The sequence below is a fragment of the Palaemon carinicauda genome, unplaced genomic scaffold (assembly GCF_036898095.1).
Source record: "Palaemon carinicauda isolate YSFRI2023 unplaced genomic scaffold, ASM3689809v2 scaffold280, whole genome shotgun sequence".
Lineage (NCBI taxonomy): Eukaryota > Metazoa > Arthropoda > Malacostraca > Decapoda > Palaemonidae > Palaemon > Palaemon carinicauda.
In genome coordinates, this window is record NW_027170458.1 from 127,548 (window position 1) to 145,665 (window position 18,118).

At 46.6% G+C, this 18,118-nt stretch overlaps 1 protein-coding gene and 1 pseudogene across 3 annotated transcripts in view; both read right to left on the reverse strand.

Annotated features, from left to right (window-relative positions):
* Window positions 1–928: 928 nt before the first annotated feature.
* The window catches only part of LOC137636374 (uncharacterized), a 49,110-nt gene continuing 31,920 nt past the window's right edge, over window positions 929–18,118 (reverse strand). For all 3 annotated transcript variants that reach the window (XM_068368786.1, XM_068368785.1, XM_068368787.1), the window contains one exon: window positions 929–8,386. In XM_068368786.1, coding sequence (XP_068224887.1) covers window positions 1,353–4,073 — 2,721 coding nt within the window. In that variant the 5' untranslated portion in view covers window positions 4,074–8,386 and the 3' untranslated portion in view covers window positions 929–1,352. The remainder of the gene's footprint in view (window positions 8,387–18,118) is intronic.
* LOC137636376 (5S ribosomal RNA) lies at window positions 17,551–17,669 on the reverse strand (annotated as a pseudogene).

Sequence of the window (18,118 nt, forward strand, 5' to 3'; positions counted from 1 at the left end):
TAAATAATTCCTTATCCATGTAAAGTCTTTTAAGAGTTATTTTCTCATACAAATATACATCAAATCCTGTACTTGTGTTTCAGTCACTCACCATTTCTAGATTCGCATTTGAACATTCTACAGAAATAACATCACAGGTTAACTTATATTATTCATTAAGAAACTTCTGTATAAAAAATAAGTCATATTTTCTCATACAATACACATCAAATGATGTACTAAATCATTTCTATATTGCTTTATACAGAAATATCACAAAGAAAAAGTGATATGTATTCATTAGAAAAGTTAGGTACTAAAATAATTGGATCAAAATAGCAGCACACAATGAGTAACAGACAAATGATTTTGACAAATGCAATACAAACTTCAGTGAACTACTTATTTTTCATCAAGAACATCATTAGACCTTTTTTTCAAATGAACAAATTTACTGGCAAGAACTATTTAAGGGTCACTCATAAATGAAGTATTCCTTCAAGTCAATTTGACTGATGAGGCAAATACTAAGTCGTCATATTTCAGACCAAAGTTACAGAACTGAACATCTGGAGGAAAATGATTGAAACAGAGACTTGGGTAAGAGAGAGAGAGTGAGTGGGACACTGAGGGAAAGAATCAGAGAAACTCGCAAATCACTAAGGAAAAGGGGAGGGGTGAATGAAGAAGTGTCTGGGATCCCATACCTCCTCCCCACCAACTCCTCTTCATCTACTTTCCTTTTTCCTCCTCTTCAGGTGGGTGGCCACACTGCACTCCCTGCCCCATGCAACCCAAGAGGTCCTTTTAGGCATTTTGACTTGTATAACAGTATTTGGGGTTAATAAAATTGCTGTCTACTTATGAATTTTTATTGTATCTTCCTCTATTAATTTTCTATTATATTGTATCTTTTTACTCACAATTCATTACTCCACCCCTTAAAAATTGATGTAAAAGCATTTTGTAGCAAAGTTTGCTCCAATCTGTGTAATTTTTTTCCTACACTATCTTGCAAATCAACTTTGAAAAGCCTTGACAATTAATTTATTTTGCAATAAACTTCTTGCACTAAATGCTTTAACATAGCTAGCTGCAATGATATCTTTGTGGGTATTCAGTAAACTATACCATTATCAACTGGTAAAGTCTTGACCTCTTTGAATATGGCCAACATCTGTGGCTTTTATTATTTCAACTCTACACATCGAGTATATTGGGTGACAGAACATTACCTCATTGTGTCTAGGCAGTTAGTCTGAGAGGTGAGGCAGCACTATTTACAATTGAATAGCTTTGTTCGTTTAAGAATGCCTTGCTTTATGCCATACATGGGCTCTTGCATTGACAGCCTGTAAAAAATAGCTCCAAAATTATTGGAGAAAAAGAAACACTGTTACATGAACGGATGAATTTGTATGAAGAGAGAGAATCACTTTGACAAACATCTCTCCAACATTGTCATGGACGTGAGGAAAAGACTCTGGATTGGCCTGCTTAATGAAATACAAGATCTGTTGTCTGATCCCTTTCAAAGTTATAGTCCCTCCCCGCTCCCTGATGAACAAGGGTCCCGAGGTCTTATAGGAAGTCCTTGATAGAAAGGACTTTAGAGTGGTAACCGGGCATAGGGAAGGATCCTGAGGGAGAGGGATAATTTTCCAGGAGGACCATCTATTCTGAGGGTCTTCATTTTTGGCCGAGAAGACCTTGTCTGGGGAGAGGAGGACCTCTCCTGACGGAAGGAACTCTATGTGGCCTGGGTCCCTTGATAAGGCAGCTAATTCCGAAATCCTGGCACCCGATGCTAAACTCACGAGAAAGAGAGTTTTTCTGAGTAGAGGGATATACTCACATGAATCGTTGACGGTTTCTGACGCTAGTTTAAGAACATCATTGAGAAACCAGGAAATCGAGCTAGGACGAGAAGATGGTCTCAGTCTGGCACAGGCTCTTGGGATCGAAACTAGCAATGAATCTGTTAGATCTATATCAAAGCCGATTAGAAAAATCTTCTTCAAGGCAGACTTGATGGTAGTAATAGTGTTAGCTGCTAAGCCCGACTCAAACAAGGTTCTAAAAAAGGTTACCGTTAGGTTTAGTGTCATAAAGTCATTATTAGAATCCTTCAAAAACTTTGCTAGTTTTTTGACCGCTGAGTCATATTGACGAAGAGTGGAGTCTCTCTTGTCATATTCTAAAAATAAAGTATTCTGGGGGTCTATGTTAGCCCCTTTGTGTGCCGCAAACTTCATGAAGTCCATAAAGTTAGGGTGTTCTGAATGTTTAAGGAAGCGAACACAGTGCACGTTTGTACTATCTGGGTAAAAGTCGGGTTGGGAATCTGGTGAGGGTGGAGATTCAGCTCCAGTAAAAGAGGAAACCAATTGCTCTTGGGCCAATTGGGGGCCACCAGGGCTACTTGACCTTTGAAGGTTCGAAGTTTGTCCAGCACTTTCATCAGTAGGTTCACCGTTGGGAAAAGGTAAATCCTTTCCCAGGTGTTCCAGTCGAGAGACATGGCATCCGTGGCGTAAGCCCGAGGGTCCAGGTTGGGGGCCACATAACATTTCAGCTTGTGGTTGGATTCCGTCGCGAAGAGGTCTACCTGGAGATCCGGCACTTGGGAGAGGATCCATTGAAAGGATTTGCGATCTAGTGACCATTCTGACTCCAACGGTACCGTCCTGGAGAGTGCGTCTGCCACAACGTTCCGAACTCCAGCCAGATGGACGGCGGATAGGTGCCATTGGTTTGAGGCCGCCAGGGAGAAGATTGCCACCATCACGTGATTGATGGGACCTGACTTGGAGCCCCCTCTGTTTAGACAACGGACTATGACTTCGTTGTCGAGGACTATCCTCAGATGTTGTTTCTTGGCCAGGGAAAGACGTTTCAAGATTAGTAAGACAGCCATGGCCTCCAGGACGTTTATGTGGAATTGTTGGAACATTGTGGACCAAAGGCCCTGAACCTTCCTGTGTTGGGAGTAGCCTCCCCAACCTGATAGGGAGGCATCCGTGTGGATGACTATCCTTGGAGGGGGGTACTGCAACGGAACCGACTTTGATAGGCTCTTGGCGGTTGTCCATGGGAGAAGCCTCTTCCGAAGAATGGGAGGAAGGCGTGTCTTCTTGTCTCGACATTTGTTGTTCGCTCTGGAGCGCCAAACCCGGTTGATGTCTTTCAGTTTCGCTTTCAGAAGGAGGTCTGTCACTGAAGCGAATTGTAGGGACCCTAGAATCTTCTCCTGGTTCCTTCTGGAAGTTTATCTTTTCCCCGAGAAAGCGTTTGGTATTTTTCGCAATCTCTATCCTCTTGGACCTGGGGAGACATAGAGTGTGAGAACGTAGGTCCCACCGTAATCCCAGCCACTGAAATTTGGTCTCTGGTGTCAGACGAGACTTTCCGAAGTTTATTTGGAATCCCAGAAACTGAAGATATTGGATCACCTTGTTTGTTGCCTTGAGACAATCCTCGATGTTGTCTGACCAGATTAGCCAATCGTCCAGGTATGCGACGACTTGGATTCCATGGGATCGGAGTTCCTGAATGACCGATTCCGTCAGTTTCGTGAAGATTCTGGGCGCGATGTTGAGCCCAAAAGGCATCACTTTGAACGTGTAAGCCTTGTCGTCCAGTCTGAATCCTTGGAATGGGCGGAAGTGTCTTGCTATTGGAACGTGATAGTAAGCATCGGTAAGATCGATGGAGGTGGTGACGGCCCCACGGGGAAGCAAGGTTCGCACCTGCGAGACGGTAAGCATGTGAAACCTGTCGCATTGAATGGACAAGTTTAGTCGGGACAGATCGAGGATGACCCTCCGGCTGTCGGAGTCTTTCTTCGGAACGCTGAATAAGCGACCTTGAAACTTCAGATATTTCGTTTCCTTGATCGCGTTCTTGCGAAGATCTTGGGTAAACAGAAGTAGGTCCGGTGTCGAGGGTTGCAAATGTAAAACTAGGTGGAGCGTAATACTAAAAGGTTTAATAATAATAAGTGAGATGGTCGTCATTAACGCTCCTAGAACTAGCGAAACAATCTCAATGGTGACGCTATCCACCAACATGCACGAATGCAGGCATACCAACATAACCTACTCCTGATGAAACGCTAACACCGATATCATAGGATAACATAAAATAAATGCTATATGAAAGCATAAAGTCGGTGTACTATATGAATATAAGGAAAAAACTCCTAAAGGTTCGAACAAATATTAATGACGGACGAACTAACGAGAAAAAGGGCAGAGGCGAAAGTAAGAACGGGGACGCCGCTCATATATAAACACTTCTCAATAATAAAAACAAAAGTTACACTGCCCAATCTCGCTAAAACTCATGGATAAAGTACTTAACTTCGATGGCGTATCTTGGGAATCGGCCATCGAGAGAAAGTTGATGATAAATCCAATGGAAAACACGAGAAAAAAACACGTTGGACTTATACGAATCAGGTGCTTGAAAGGAGTGATGGGCAAGCGTGGGTAGAGTTAGTAGTACTGGTCTGCGAGGCAGGGGAGGTTGAACTGCACCTCACTATTGAGGGATTTCGAAGAGGAGAAGTCTAAATGGTACGAGACCTCTGGTATTTCGCCCCAGTCTATACCGACACCATTAGGTGAGCGAGCTAGTTCAACCTAGCATTCCTATACATTTTTTCTCTGGTAATATTAGCAGTTATATTCCTTTGAAATGGTGCATAAGGAGCATTTCACTGGGCGGCACAGGGATTGAGCCCAGAAATAGATTTTTCCTTCGTCAAAATCCCTTTTTAATAGAAATACAGAGATACAAAATTTAAAATCCTAAAAGAATCAATTTACTCCTCTAAAAGAAATCCTATTAAAACATGACTCCCATACAGAGGCAATTCTAGAAACAGCACTTTTACCTGATATTCCTGAACATACCTAAAATGGTTCTTGCATCATATCATAAAATCAATAGAGATTCTTCCCACAGACTCAAAAGATGAGTTACAGTGCATAAAATAACAATGTCTCTATGTCTATCATCAACCGGAAAATTAAAACCTCTTCAGTTCAAAGCAAACCTAAATCACAGAACAACATCTCATTTCACAAAACCGATATTAAACAATTCTCTCTCTCCTTCAAACGTGAGTTTCATGATTTTGTCATGGCAGAGTAAAAATAAATTTATTCGCTGTAAAGGTTAATAAACATCAAAGCAATCTTTTATTTACATCACAACTTCAAAATCAATACTCTTATTCTTCGTTCCATAACACCTTTTGCAAAACGGGATTCAGCTGAGCAGAAGTTTCAGAAAAATAACGTACAAAAACTTTGACATAATTTTAAGAATCTGTTGAAAGTGTTACAAAACAAATCTCTGATGTTGCTATTCAAAACATTTGGTTGTTAGACTATTTTGAAGCCTTAAATATATGACTGACATCTATATTTCAAAGTTCATCTGAAGTGAATGTTGGACTTTAAAGCAAGCAAAGTTCAAAAGTGGTTATCAGCAAACAAACACAATTAAAAGACCATAAGAAAGATTTAAAAGTTCTAAAGAAAAGGGTCTTACGCATACAATCAAATTATAAGAAAAGGTGATACAAGAATAGTTTGTGAAGTGTTCAAACTGCAGGATAATAAGTGTCTTATGTAGTTGAGTTCAATTACTGTACTTAGGCAAGGGAAATTTCTGTTGGAGTTTGCAGTGCGTGCTTGTGTTGGTCATCAGTAGTACGCTATCTCACACAATCCTTTCTTTGGATAATGTGTCGGTAATGAATAAAATTATGTAAATAATATACTGTAAGTGGAATCTTGTGGATTCTGTTGAAAGTACATTTATGTTTTAAACATTACAAGTTAATAGTTTGCAATCAAACCTTCAAATGGTTTTGTATTGTATACTTAAGTGAACCAGTCTGAAGGTTTAGGTTCCCTGGATAAGTAATTTACAGACACCAACAGGGCTAAAGATAGATAGTAAGAAGACCAAGACACAAATTTGTGGATGGAACGTCAGAAGGACCAAGGGCTTCCGGTAAGGGCGTAATACTAAGCAAAAGAGAAGATCTCTATTAATGAATTCTGTCATTCAAATGCAATCAAGTAAAACTTTTGTAGTATCGAAAGGAAGCTTAAAATTTCTGTACCAATATACAATACATCAAACTACTCTAATAAATAATATTTTATCAAAATTAGAAATTACTAAATTCTCCCAGGGTAAAGACATTATTGAAATATAAGCAAACTAACGCAAAGTCCTAATGTTATCCAGAGGAACATTAGTCTGAACATGAATGTGGAGAGAAAGATCTGAATGTGAACAATTAAAAGTGAACAAGATATTTTACTAAATAATTAACATATTGTAAAGGTAATTTGGTAGCCTCCTTGTAGTTAGGGAAAACGGTCTAGTGTTTCAAATGCCCTATTTAAGAAATGTTTTTGAGAAAGATATCAATTCCCAAAACTGGAGTTGTCTTTTCACGACCTATGAAAGAGCTATTGTCAGTATGTATGTATAAATGTGTGTTGTTGCAGCAAATGGTGGAGTAGAAGCAGATGTACGTCAGAGAGTGAATGAAGGTTGCAAAGTGTTGGGGGCAGTTAAGGGAGTAGTAAAAAGTAGAGGGTTGGGCATGAATGTAGAGAGAGTTCTATATGAGAAAGTGATTGTACCAACTGTGATGTATGGATCGGAGTTGTGGGGAATGAAAGTGATGGAGAGACAGAAATTGAATGTGTTTGAGATGAAGTGTCTAAGGAGTATGGCTGGTGTATCTCGAGTAGATAGGGTTAGGAACGAAGTGGTGAGAGTGAGAACGGGTGTAAGAAATGAGTTAGCAGCTAGAGTGGATATGAATGTGTTGAGGTGGTTTGGCCATGTTGAGAGAATGGAAAATGGCTGTCTGCTAAAGAAGGTGATGAATGCAAGAGTTGATGGGAGAAGTACAAGAGGAAGGCCAAGGTTTGGGTGGATGGATGGAGTGAAGAAAGCTCTTGGTGATAGGAGGATAGATGTGAGAGGGGTAAGAGAGCACTAGAAATAGGAATGAATGGCAAGCGATTGTGACGCAGTTCCGGTAGGCCCTGCTGCTGCCTCCGATGCCTTAGATGACCGCGGAGGTAGCAGCAGTAGGGGATTCAGCATTATGAAGCTTCATCTGTGGTGGATAATGTGGGGTGGTGGGCTGTGGCACCCTAGCAGTACCAGCTGAACTTGGTTGAGTCCTTTGTTAGGTTGGGAGGAACGTAGAGAGTAGAGGTCCCCTTTTTTGTTTTTGTTTCATTTGTTGATGTCGGCTACCCCGTACCTTGGTATATGTATGTATGTGTGTATGTAAAAAGTATTATCAATACTTGGAATCTACAAAACTCAAATCACACTAGAATGATTGCCTGTGTAGTGATAGTATAAAAAGGGAGACCAATAACTCAAGAATCTGAACTTATGTCTTGATTGACATTATGCTTGATAAAGTACTGTGGAGTTATTGCGGAGTAATCAAAGGAAATAAATCTGCTTATTGAAGTCTTATATACGAAATGTATTACTCTGATTAGCTAGTATTTCTTTTCTAAGGAATCTAAGATCTTTATCAACATAGTTTGTATTAGCACAAGGAAATCTAAGGTACAAAGTAGGCTTACCTAATTACACCCTTTTTGGAGAGGAGCTCCTCCACTGTCCTCTGCCCTCTACTAGCCAATACCTTCAAGGGTTTCATCTTATATAGACAGAGGGCTAACTATAGGTAAATTTCAGTCATTTATTCATTCATTTTCTAAGAGAGCCAGACTATACTATCAACTCTCATCTCTGTGATTTCCTATGCCTGAGCTAGAGGATCTGTTCTCAAATGTGGGAAGACAACTTGAACAAGACAGAGTAAGAGAAGTTAGAAAGTTGAGGAAAGTGTTGCAACTGTTAGGGGAAAACGAACTGATGCTATGACCAATGTTTAGTTGAAGATTCACGATTTTCTTTGAAAAATATTAAAAAACTTTTCAATGAGGCAAAGTTCGAGGTAAACTGATAGAGGGTCTAAATCTGAAGACCAGTTGCTTACAACAGTGCTAAACAAAATACAGTAAAGTATCTAACAGTGATTAAACAAAGATGGGCTTTATGAATGAGATTTGGAGTAACCAGCTGAATATTATTAACATACAACTAAACAAAACATCTAATATTGAAAACTTTTTCAGTGACTCTAGGGTATCTGGAGAATGTTTTTCCATCCTTGACTGATATCTCTCTTTCTTCTTAGGTTGTGCAGATTTTATCCAAAAGGGATGAAGGCTGGCTGGCTCCCACGCATATTTTCTTCCTGAACACACTGCTTACGAATATTCCACTTGTGACTGGAGAATGATATCGCTCCTTCCATCAAGTGAAAGAGGAGCAAATGTACCTGAAAGATATGCAAGAATAATCATACAAATGTTATCACAAAGCTGATAAACGCATTGATGACGACAGAACATTTATAATGTAAAAGTTCTTATGATATTGAAGAGTTTACTCAATATGAACTCTAAATAATTTACTAGATATTGTCTTTGAAAAACCAAACTTTTATACTTCTATGCTATTAATATTTTCCTTGAATGGAAGGTGGACATCAAGGCAACATGACAAATTCGTAGATAATTTGTATTTTTCCTAACTATACAAACCTTAGCTATTTACATAGGGTAATTACTTCGGCGTAGCTGAATGACGAGCCATAAGAATTTTAACGAAGGTTTACTACCCCACCGCTAGTTAGCGGGGGGTAGGGAGGGGTAGCTTGCTACCCCCCCCCCCCCCTCACACACACTAGTGAGTGCTTCACTTTGCTTAGAGGTAGGACTTATCCCGGGGGACAGGGCTGGAGGGCAAATATGTGTAAATAGCTAAGGTTGGTATAGTTAGGAAAAATACAAATTATCTACGAATTTGTCATTTGTTCCGTAACTGAAATACAAACCACGCTATTTACATAGGGTGACTCAACCCTTAGGAAGGGTGGTAAGTCCCTGCCATACTGGCTTTTGGCTTCGCCCGGGGACTCAATATTTGAGTGTGTAAGTACTCAAGGAATAAGGAGTCCCTGCGCCTCACTAGCATTGCTGTGAAACTGCTGCAGCCTGCATAAGCTGTGTGTGAAGGTCCTAGGAATTTGACCTAGAGTTCTTCAGGTGGAATTCTAGGCTAGGACTCTCCCAATACCACCTCGTCAGGGTATGGGGACATGACAGTATCACTCTTAATACTAGGAACACAAGGAAGCATGGTTTACCTGCAGTGGTTTGAGGTCAGCTATGCAAAGAACCCAGGATGCTGCTTTCTCCAATGGAGGAGCAGATGAAGAAAAGAATAAGGGCCAGACAAATCTTTTCATTCACGCAGACTAAGACCGGGTAACAATGCCCTCAACCCTCTGCTACCTGTCTATTAAGGAGCCTGAGGTTAGACCAGCTATTGTGTATCCATCACAGGGCCGATAGAGAACATATTGAGCCTCCTGTGTGTCACGTATTGCAGGTAGTGGGCTGTGAAGGTCATCTGACGCTTCCACCCCTGCTTGTAGAACCTGCGTCACTGAGAAGCTCTTCTTGAAGGTCAGGGACGTTGCTGCGCCCCTTACATCATGCGCTCTAAGGCGACATGATGGAGGAGGGTCAGGATTCAGGGACAGATGGATCACCCTATGAATCCAAGCGGAGATGGTATTCTTAGTGACCCTCCTCTTGTTCTCCCAGTGCTCACAAACAAACCTTACACTTGGGGACGAAAGTAGCCGTTCTTTGAGATATAACCTCACACTTCTTACTGGACACAGTAGGAGATGGTCTGGGTCATCTGTTACAGAACGAAGACTTGAAATCCAGAAAGAGTCGAATCGAGGATCCGGCACTCTCGGATTCTGTGTTTTAGCCACAAACTCAGAGACGATTACGAACGTTACCTCCCCTCATCCTCTTGCATGGGCGATGTCATACGAGAGACCATGAAGTTCACTGACTCGCTTGGCTTGGCCGAGACCAAAGCTAGCAGGAACACCGCCTTTCGAGCTAGGTGTCGATTTGAAGCCTGGCGACATGGTTCGTAGGGAGGCCTCCTAAGAGGCCTGAGAATTCAAACCAATTGCTCTGGAGGAGGTCTCCCTTCTGACTGAGGGCGATAAGATCGTATCTTCGTACGAGTAGGGAAAGTTCCAGCGAGGAAGGAATGTCCGCTCCTTTGAGCCTGAAGGCTAGCCTTAAGGCTGAGCGATAGCCTTTCATTGCCGAGACTGAAAGGCGCATTCTTTCCGCAAATAAACGAAGAACTTCGCTCTTGCTGGAACAGTGGTATCGAGTGCAGAGATACTCCTTCACGATTCCAACCACAAAAACACTCAGCACTTTGCCCGGTAGGTCCCTGGGGATGACCTACGCAGGTGTCCAGACATCCCGTTTGCAACTTGTTGCGACAATCCTCTCTTAGTGAGGGGATGCTGGATAGTCTTCCAGGTAGTAAGTCGAAGCGAAGCTACGGTTTTGAGGGAGCTGTTGGTATGTGGTTGTTTGCTTGTGTCGCAGAGGGTGCTTTGGGATCTGGGCCTGGGGGTAATACAGTGGGAGCTTGAAGTTCAGCGCTGTAGCGAACCGATCCGCAGTCGGATAACCCCACAAAGTCGGGACTTTGTTGGCCACTGGATGATCCAAGGACCACTCGTCACTCATTATCTGAGATGCTCTGCTCCGACTGTCGGTGAGCACATTCCCTTTGTCTGGAATGAAGCGAGTCGATAGAGGGATCGAGTGGGCTTCGGGCTATCTCAGTATCTCTACTGAGAGATGGGATAGCTGCTTTAAAAAGGTACCTCCTTGCTTGTAGATATAAGCCACTACTGTGGTGTTGTCGCTCATAACCACTCAGAGTGATCCGCTAGATCTTAGTTGGCACTGATGAAGGGCCAGGAAGGGCGGCATTCATCACTAGCAGATTTATATGGAGGCACTTTTCCGATTCTGACCACAGGCCTGAGGCACCGTGGTACCGAACGTGGTCTCCCCCCCCCCTTCCTTTGAGGTGTCCGAAAACAGCCTCCAATTCAGGGAAAGGAACGAGGAGATCTATTCTTTCCCGTAGGATGCCCAGAGACCCCAGCCAGATGACAGACCACGAAGTTGCCTGCATGGCACACTTCGCTACATTCTCCTGGCCTAGGATCTCAGTAGGAGAATAGGACACGTGTCGGTTGGAGAGTCTCTTTAGAGGGACTCCCCCAGTGAGTTCTTCCACGGAGTGGTGAACCGTAAGGCCCAAACAAGTCTCCTCTAGGATCTCGAAATACCTCCTCTGATGGGCTCGAGGAGGAGGGAGGAGCTTGTTATCGGCGCTGGATCCGTTGGAGGAGGCGCACTCTGAGAGCTGGCCTTCAACCTTGTCTCTGGCACTCTTCATCCCTTGTGACCAGGGCAAAGCTGCACTGGCCCTAGAGGGTTTCTGGGTGCCCTAGACTTGGTCTAGGGCACTAGGAGGGGCCTCTGGGTTTGGAAACCTGTTGAGGTTCCTCCTGGGGGTCAGAACCTGCCAGCACGCATGTTCTGACTCTTGGTGTTCTCCTCCTGAAGAGCTAGCAGCAAAGTCTCTCATCCCCAGTGCTCTTCCTGGGGGAATTTGTGGACGTTCTCCAAAGGTCTAGCTGGCTCCTGTCTGATCCTTGTCGAAGACTTAGAAACAGTCTTCGAGTCCTTCGGTTCCCTCCTGGGAGGGATACAGGACTCCAGTAACGATGGATGCAGGCTCTTCTCTACTCCTGTGAGAAGACCTCTCAGGAAGAGGCGGAGTTTCCCCCAATGGTGTGATGGGGGAACGGACCGGCTCGTCCGACTCCCCAGAGGATAGGTAATCCTCATCCGCAGTGGAGGGGGATTAAGTCTGGGGCAAAGAAAGAGCCTTGCGCAAGGATTTGCGAGGAGACATTTTAGCACTTGGAGAAGTCACCCTGGAGGGGACTCCCCTCTTGCTCTTCAGGAGGGGAGGGAGCTGCCCCTGATATGTGACATAGGTCAGCGAGCACAGGCTTCATAGCCTGCATAAGAGCTCTGACTATGGTCCCAAACCAGGGTTGCTGGCTGACAGTCGAGCTGTCAGACACTCCCTCTGGAGGGAAGGGGATCGTTCGATCCCTTGGAGGAGTTGACAAACGAGGGTTCGCCTGAACGAAGCTGAAACAAAAAGGGGCGTTAGACCTGTCCGGAAACCTCCCCTCCACCGGCGAGCGCGCTGTTATGCGCCTGCTGGGAGGGGAACGGGACGCTGACTTGTCCGCCTGAAGCCCGGTAAAATTTTGTGCGTGATCGCGCTTGCGATCGGGGTGCAGATCGAGCTGGTGGTAGCGCGATGATTCCTGGAAAGGATCGTGCGCAGCAGGAATTTTGTGCTCACGAGCGCGCAAGGATGCGGGCGTGCGAGATTGATGGCGAGCGCGCGGGTGCACGTAGGAGATGGTTGAAGGTTGGATGGGTGCAATCAATTGATCGCATGTGCGCGGGCGCGCAGCAACCTGATGCAAGACTGTTGGGCGTGAGTGTGCAGCAGTGCGTGGGCGCGTGTCTGGAAAGACTGGGCGAGGGCGCGATTGCGCAGCCTCATGCCAGCGCGATGGTGAGTTAGCGCGTTGGCGTGCAGGTGAGCGCTGCGCAGTCTGCACAGGCATCTTACCCTGAGGAGCTCGTGGGGGTGCTGGGCGCGCAGGAGACTTGATACTCCGAGGAGTCGTCACTATGAGAGACCTCTCCCACGAATGGGAGAGGTGCCCTTCGTAGAAGAGACTTGGAGATGCCGCAGGCTGAACCACTGGTGAGCGTCTGCGATCTCTCAGGAAAAAAACTCCAACGATGTGCGCCGCAGTCGGATTCGGGCGCACAGGTGTGCGCTGTTGTGATGGGCGCGCAACTGGAAGCGTGCGTACAGGATTGCGCAATTTGGATGGAGAGTCCAGAGGTACCTGTGAGCGCCCGTGCGCTAACTTAGGCACATCCTGGACTGCGCGCTGAATTGTAGAAGTGTGCTGGGGCGTTGGTGAGCGCGTGTGCGCTATATCAGGAACTGCGCAACAGGGTGCGGGAGCACAGGTGTGCGATGGTGCGATGGGCACGCAAATTAAAGAAATGCTCGCACGCGCACGCACGCGGGCGCACCGAATGCGCACGGAAAACTATTGGTGCCCGCGCGGGGAAAAATATAGGAGCACGCGCGGGCGCGCGGGTGCATGGGCGCGCCAAATGCGCGCGGGAAACCATTGGTGCCCGCGCGTGGACTATCGTCGGCGCTCACGCGCGTATGAAGATCGTCAGCGCAGGTGTGATCGTCGGCGTTTGTGCACATAAGAAAATCGTCGGCGCTAGCGCGTGTGCGCGTGCGTAAATGCACGCATGCGCTTGGGCTCTAGGTTGAAGGATCAGCTGACAGGTCGATCAGGAACTGGGATGTGTCCCTAAAGGGAGGGCATCCCCTGAAGAAGACCAAGGCAGGTCTGCTTCAGCACAGAACCGACGATCAACACTGGAAGTACTGCGCAGGTGAGCGCTGGCGCGCTAAATCAGGAACTGCTGGTGGGCGCTGGCGCGCAGTGTGGGAGCGCAGGGGAAACCTGGCGCGTAACAGGAACAGGTGCGTGCACGTGCGCAGGTGAGCGCTGAGGCGCTAAGTCTGGAACAGCAGCAGCATGAGGGGGTGTAGGTTAAACCTGGAGCTGAAGGATTAGAGGCGCAGTTTGCGCTCTAGTCCCTTATGCGCAGTGACAGGTTTAGTCGTGGGCGCCAACAGCGCGTCAGCAGCCAGAAACGGAGACAGCAGGACAGCAGGTCTTAACTAAGGGAACAAGAGATTAAAAGGCCTAACGTAGCCTGAGTTGCGAGACCCCGAAGGGTCAGCGCAACGAGAAACCGAAGTTTCCCTGTCACTAAACACCGAAGTGTAGGAGTGACTAAAGTTACGAGAGCCCAAGGGTTCTGCGTAACTAATGTTACGAGACCCCGAAGGGTCAGCATAACGAGAAACCGAAGTTTCCCTATCACTAAACACCGAAGTGTTAGTGATTGAACAGCAAGCTGTTCTAATCAGGAACAATCCTCCGAATTAGAGTCTCTATGAGTGGCCTCTCTCGCGAACGAGTGAGGTAAACACTTCGTAGAAGAGACTGGTGATGGTGTCCCTAAGGGCCGTTGGATCAGCAAGCTAACCTTATCAGGAACAATCCTCCAGAGAGGAGTCTCTATGAGTGTCCTCTCTCGCGAACGAGAGAGGTGACACTTCGTAGAAGAGACCTATAAGGAGCAATCCTTCGAAGAGGAGCCCTTATGAGTGGCCTCCCTCGTGAACGAGAGAGGTCACAAAAATGACAAATTCGAAGATAATTTGTATTTTTCCTAACCATACAAACCTTAGCTATTTACATTGGGTTTACCTTTTAGTGCAGCTGAAATGGCGAGCCATTAGAATTTAACGAGGGTGTATTACCCCCGCGCTAGTTAGCGGGGGGGTAGGGGAGTGGTAGCTAGCTACCCCTCCCCCCCCTCACACACAGGTGAATGCTCACTTTCACTTAGAGATAGGACTTGTCTTGGGGGACAGGGCTGGCGGGCAAATATGTGTAAATAGCTAAGGTTTGTATGGTTAGGAAAAATACAAATTATCTTCGAATTTGTCATTTGTTCCGTAACCGAAATACAAACCACGCTATTTACATTGGGTGACTTACCCCTTAGGTAGGGTGGAAAGTCCCCAGCCATACTGGCTTTGGCTTTACCCGGGGACTCAGAATCCGAGTGAGTCGCACTCGAGAAAAGGAGTCCCTGCCCCTCACAAGTTCCTTGCTCCGCAAGGAACCGTGTGGCCTACATAAGCTTGTGTGTGAAGGAAGAAGTGTGACCCGTCCTAGGCAGTTGACCTGGAGTTCCAGAAGGAACTCTGGGTTAGGACGTTCCCAATACCACCTCGTCAGGGTATGGGGGACGCGACAGTATTGACTCAATACTCGGAACACAAGGAAGCATGGTTTACCTGCAGAGGTTCGAGGTCAGCTATGCAGAGACCAGGATGCTGCTTCCCCGTAGAGGGGATGATGAAGAAAGAAATAAGGGCCAGACATACTTCTTTCGTTCATGCAGACTAAAACCTGATAACAATGCCTTCAACCTTCTGCTACCTGTCCAAAAAGGAGCCTGAGGTTAGACCAGCTGTTGTGTAGCCACCACAGAGCGATAGAAAACGTATCGAAACTCCTGTGGGTCACGCCCTGCAGGAAGCGGGCTGCAAAGGTCATTAGACGCTTCCAGACTCCAGCTTGTAGCACCTGCATCACAGAGTAGTATTACTCGAAGGCGAGGGACGTTGCGATGTATCCAACATCGTGCTGTAAGGCGACGTGACGGGGGAGGGTCTGGAGACCGGTCGAGATGAATGTCCTTGAGTCCGGGCTGAAGAGATATACTGGTGACTCTCCCCCGTGTCCTCCTTGTGCTCCCAAATCGGCTGCAACTGAGGACAAACTGCAGCTGTTCCCAAAGCTAACCTCTCGATTCCTTTACTGGCAAGAAAGAGAAGGTCTTGGGACATCAGATACAGAATGGAGACTCGAAATCTTGAAGGAATTGGACCGAAGGGCCGGGACCCCAAGATTCTGAGTCTAGCCAACAACTCAGGAGCAAACCTGAATGTTGCATTCCCCTCTTCCTTAGAAAGGGCGGAGTCGTACGAGACCAAGAAGATTGCTTACACACTGGCCGCGGCCAGAGTGAGCAGGAGACCCAAGACGGAATACAATCCGAGGCCTGTCGTAATGGGTCTTGAGAAGATCTCCTAAGGGATTAAAAAGTCCGAGCCATACTCCAAGTTGGAGGTCTTCCTCCGACTAGGGCAGGGACGATCGTAGCTTCGCATGAGCGAGGAAAGATCCAGCGGGCAGGAAAAAGTTATTTCTTTAAGCCTGAAGGTCAGGGAAAGGCTGACCGACAGGCTTCATTGCCGAGGGCGGAAAGGAGTTTCCTCCCGCCGAAAGGCAATAAGACCGTTATTGCTGGAGAAGAGGCCTCAAGGGAAGAGGTATATCTCCCACGGCACCAACCACCGAAGACTCTTCACTTTGCCTGGAAGACCCCTGCTGATGACTATCGCAGATGACGCGACCTCCGTCGCGCGACTGTAGCGGGTTGTCTCTTCTTGAGGAGGAGGCGTAGTGTCTCCAGGCATGAAGCCGAAGCGACGCCCCGGTTCGGGAAAGATGTTGCAGTGTGGTTGTTTGAGTAGTCTGCGCCGTGGGAGAAGCTCTCCCGGGAGTTCCGTCAGGGGAAGCAGAGGGTCCAGAAACCGTTCTGCGCATAGTCCCAGTGGAGCTCTCCCATTGAAAGGTTGACAGACAACCTGGTCTTGTTGAGACCCATTGTCCACAGACAAAAAGGAGGGAAGACGCAGGCGTCGAAGTTGTCCCACCATCACCGGAATGCATCTTGCCAGAGTCTCGGGGTCTGAGACTGGGGGGAAGAACAGCGGAAGCTTGAGGTTCCAAGCTGTCGCGATCAGGTCCCCCAGACCAGGACTTGCTAGTTACTCAAGGCCAAAGACCCCCAGGTACACTCTCTCTACGAGGCTCTGCTCGGATAGTCGGAGAGAACATTCCTCTGCCTGGAATGAGAGAGCCAATGGTGGTATTGAGAGTATCTCAATAATCTCGGTATCTCTACTGCAAGATGTGAAGGTGTGAAAAAGCGTCCCCTGCTGGTTAACCCTTTTACCCCCAGGCTTTTTGGAAATTTCCAACCCTTAACCCCCAAGGGGTTACTTTTTTCCCAGCACATTTTGGTGTATATTTCTTTTAAATTGCTCTAACAGCCTTAATTTTTGTCATAGAGAGGTCAGGTTGGTCTCATTCTCTTGGAAAATGTCTGAATTTTCTCAAAAAATTATCAAAAATATGAAAAAAATAATTTTTATAGCATTTTTTTGCAAGGACGTACCGGTACGTCCATGGGGGTAAAGGGATGGCTTTTGTGAAACGTACCAGTACGTCCTTTGGGGGTAAAAGGGTTAAAACACGCCAGAATTACGAAGTCGACGCGCACGGAGCGACTCGGCAGGAGCTGTAGGATCTGTAGAGGGGCCAGACTACGGCCCCTAAGCCTGCCTGAATGATGGAGAGGTATCCTTCAGGTCCTGACCATAGGCCTGGACCGGAACATGCCCCCCCCCCCCCTTTCCTTTGACGAGTCCGAGAACAGCATCAAGAATGTGGGGAAAGGACGAGAATATCCACTCCCATCAAGAGGTTCCATAGGTCAACACCCATTGCAGGTCTAATAGTTCCGCTGGTCCCATAGGGGCCAGGAAGTCCGGTTAATCGTTGCCTGAAACCACCGGAACTTGGACCGCCCCACATGGAACTTATCCTGAAGCGACCGTTCGGACTATAGACGGGTCAATGAGGAAAGGAGAACTAGGAAACGTTCCAAGGTAGGGCTGAAAGCTCTGCTTGGCTGAGGACAGGTACTGCGACTCTCCTCAGCCTTGCCACAGTCAACTGAAGGGAAGGCTCGGAGGATGTGGCAACAGAATCTGGCGTCCCCAGGTGGTCACCCATCCAAGTACCGACCAGAACCGACGTTGCTTAACCTTGCTGGACGGACGAGAAGCGGGGTTTCCAACGTGGTAAGGCCGTTGACTCAATATCATGGCCAGATACTCCAGATGTTGAGGCAGAAGAAGAGAAGGCTCCTAGCAAAATACCATGAACCCACACTCATGGTAAGCATCCGGAAGCTTGTCCCAGCGCTGAAGAAGGTCGAACCCGAGCCTACCGGAGTTGACCAGCCCTCCAAAAAGCGAAGGAGGCGGAAGCCTGCACCTGAGCGGCCATGAGGAAAGCAGGGAGAGTTCTCAGGGGTAAAAAACCTGCGATGCCACGGCGGGATTGCCACACTGCATCATAAGCAGGAATACTTGCAGTCTAGGCTGAATTCCACGAGCTCCCTGGAAGATGGATGGAATGGAAACTGAAAGTACCCGTCCTTCCGATCCAGGTCCTAAGGAGTCCTGTCGCCTCGTTACCAGTCTGGTCGATTCTGCTGTTCTACGCTGGCCGAAGTTTGTTCGACAAACTTGATCAGGGCTG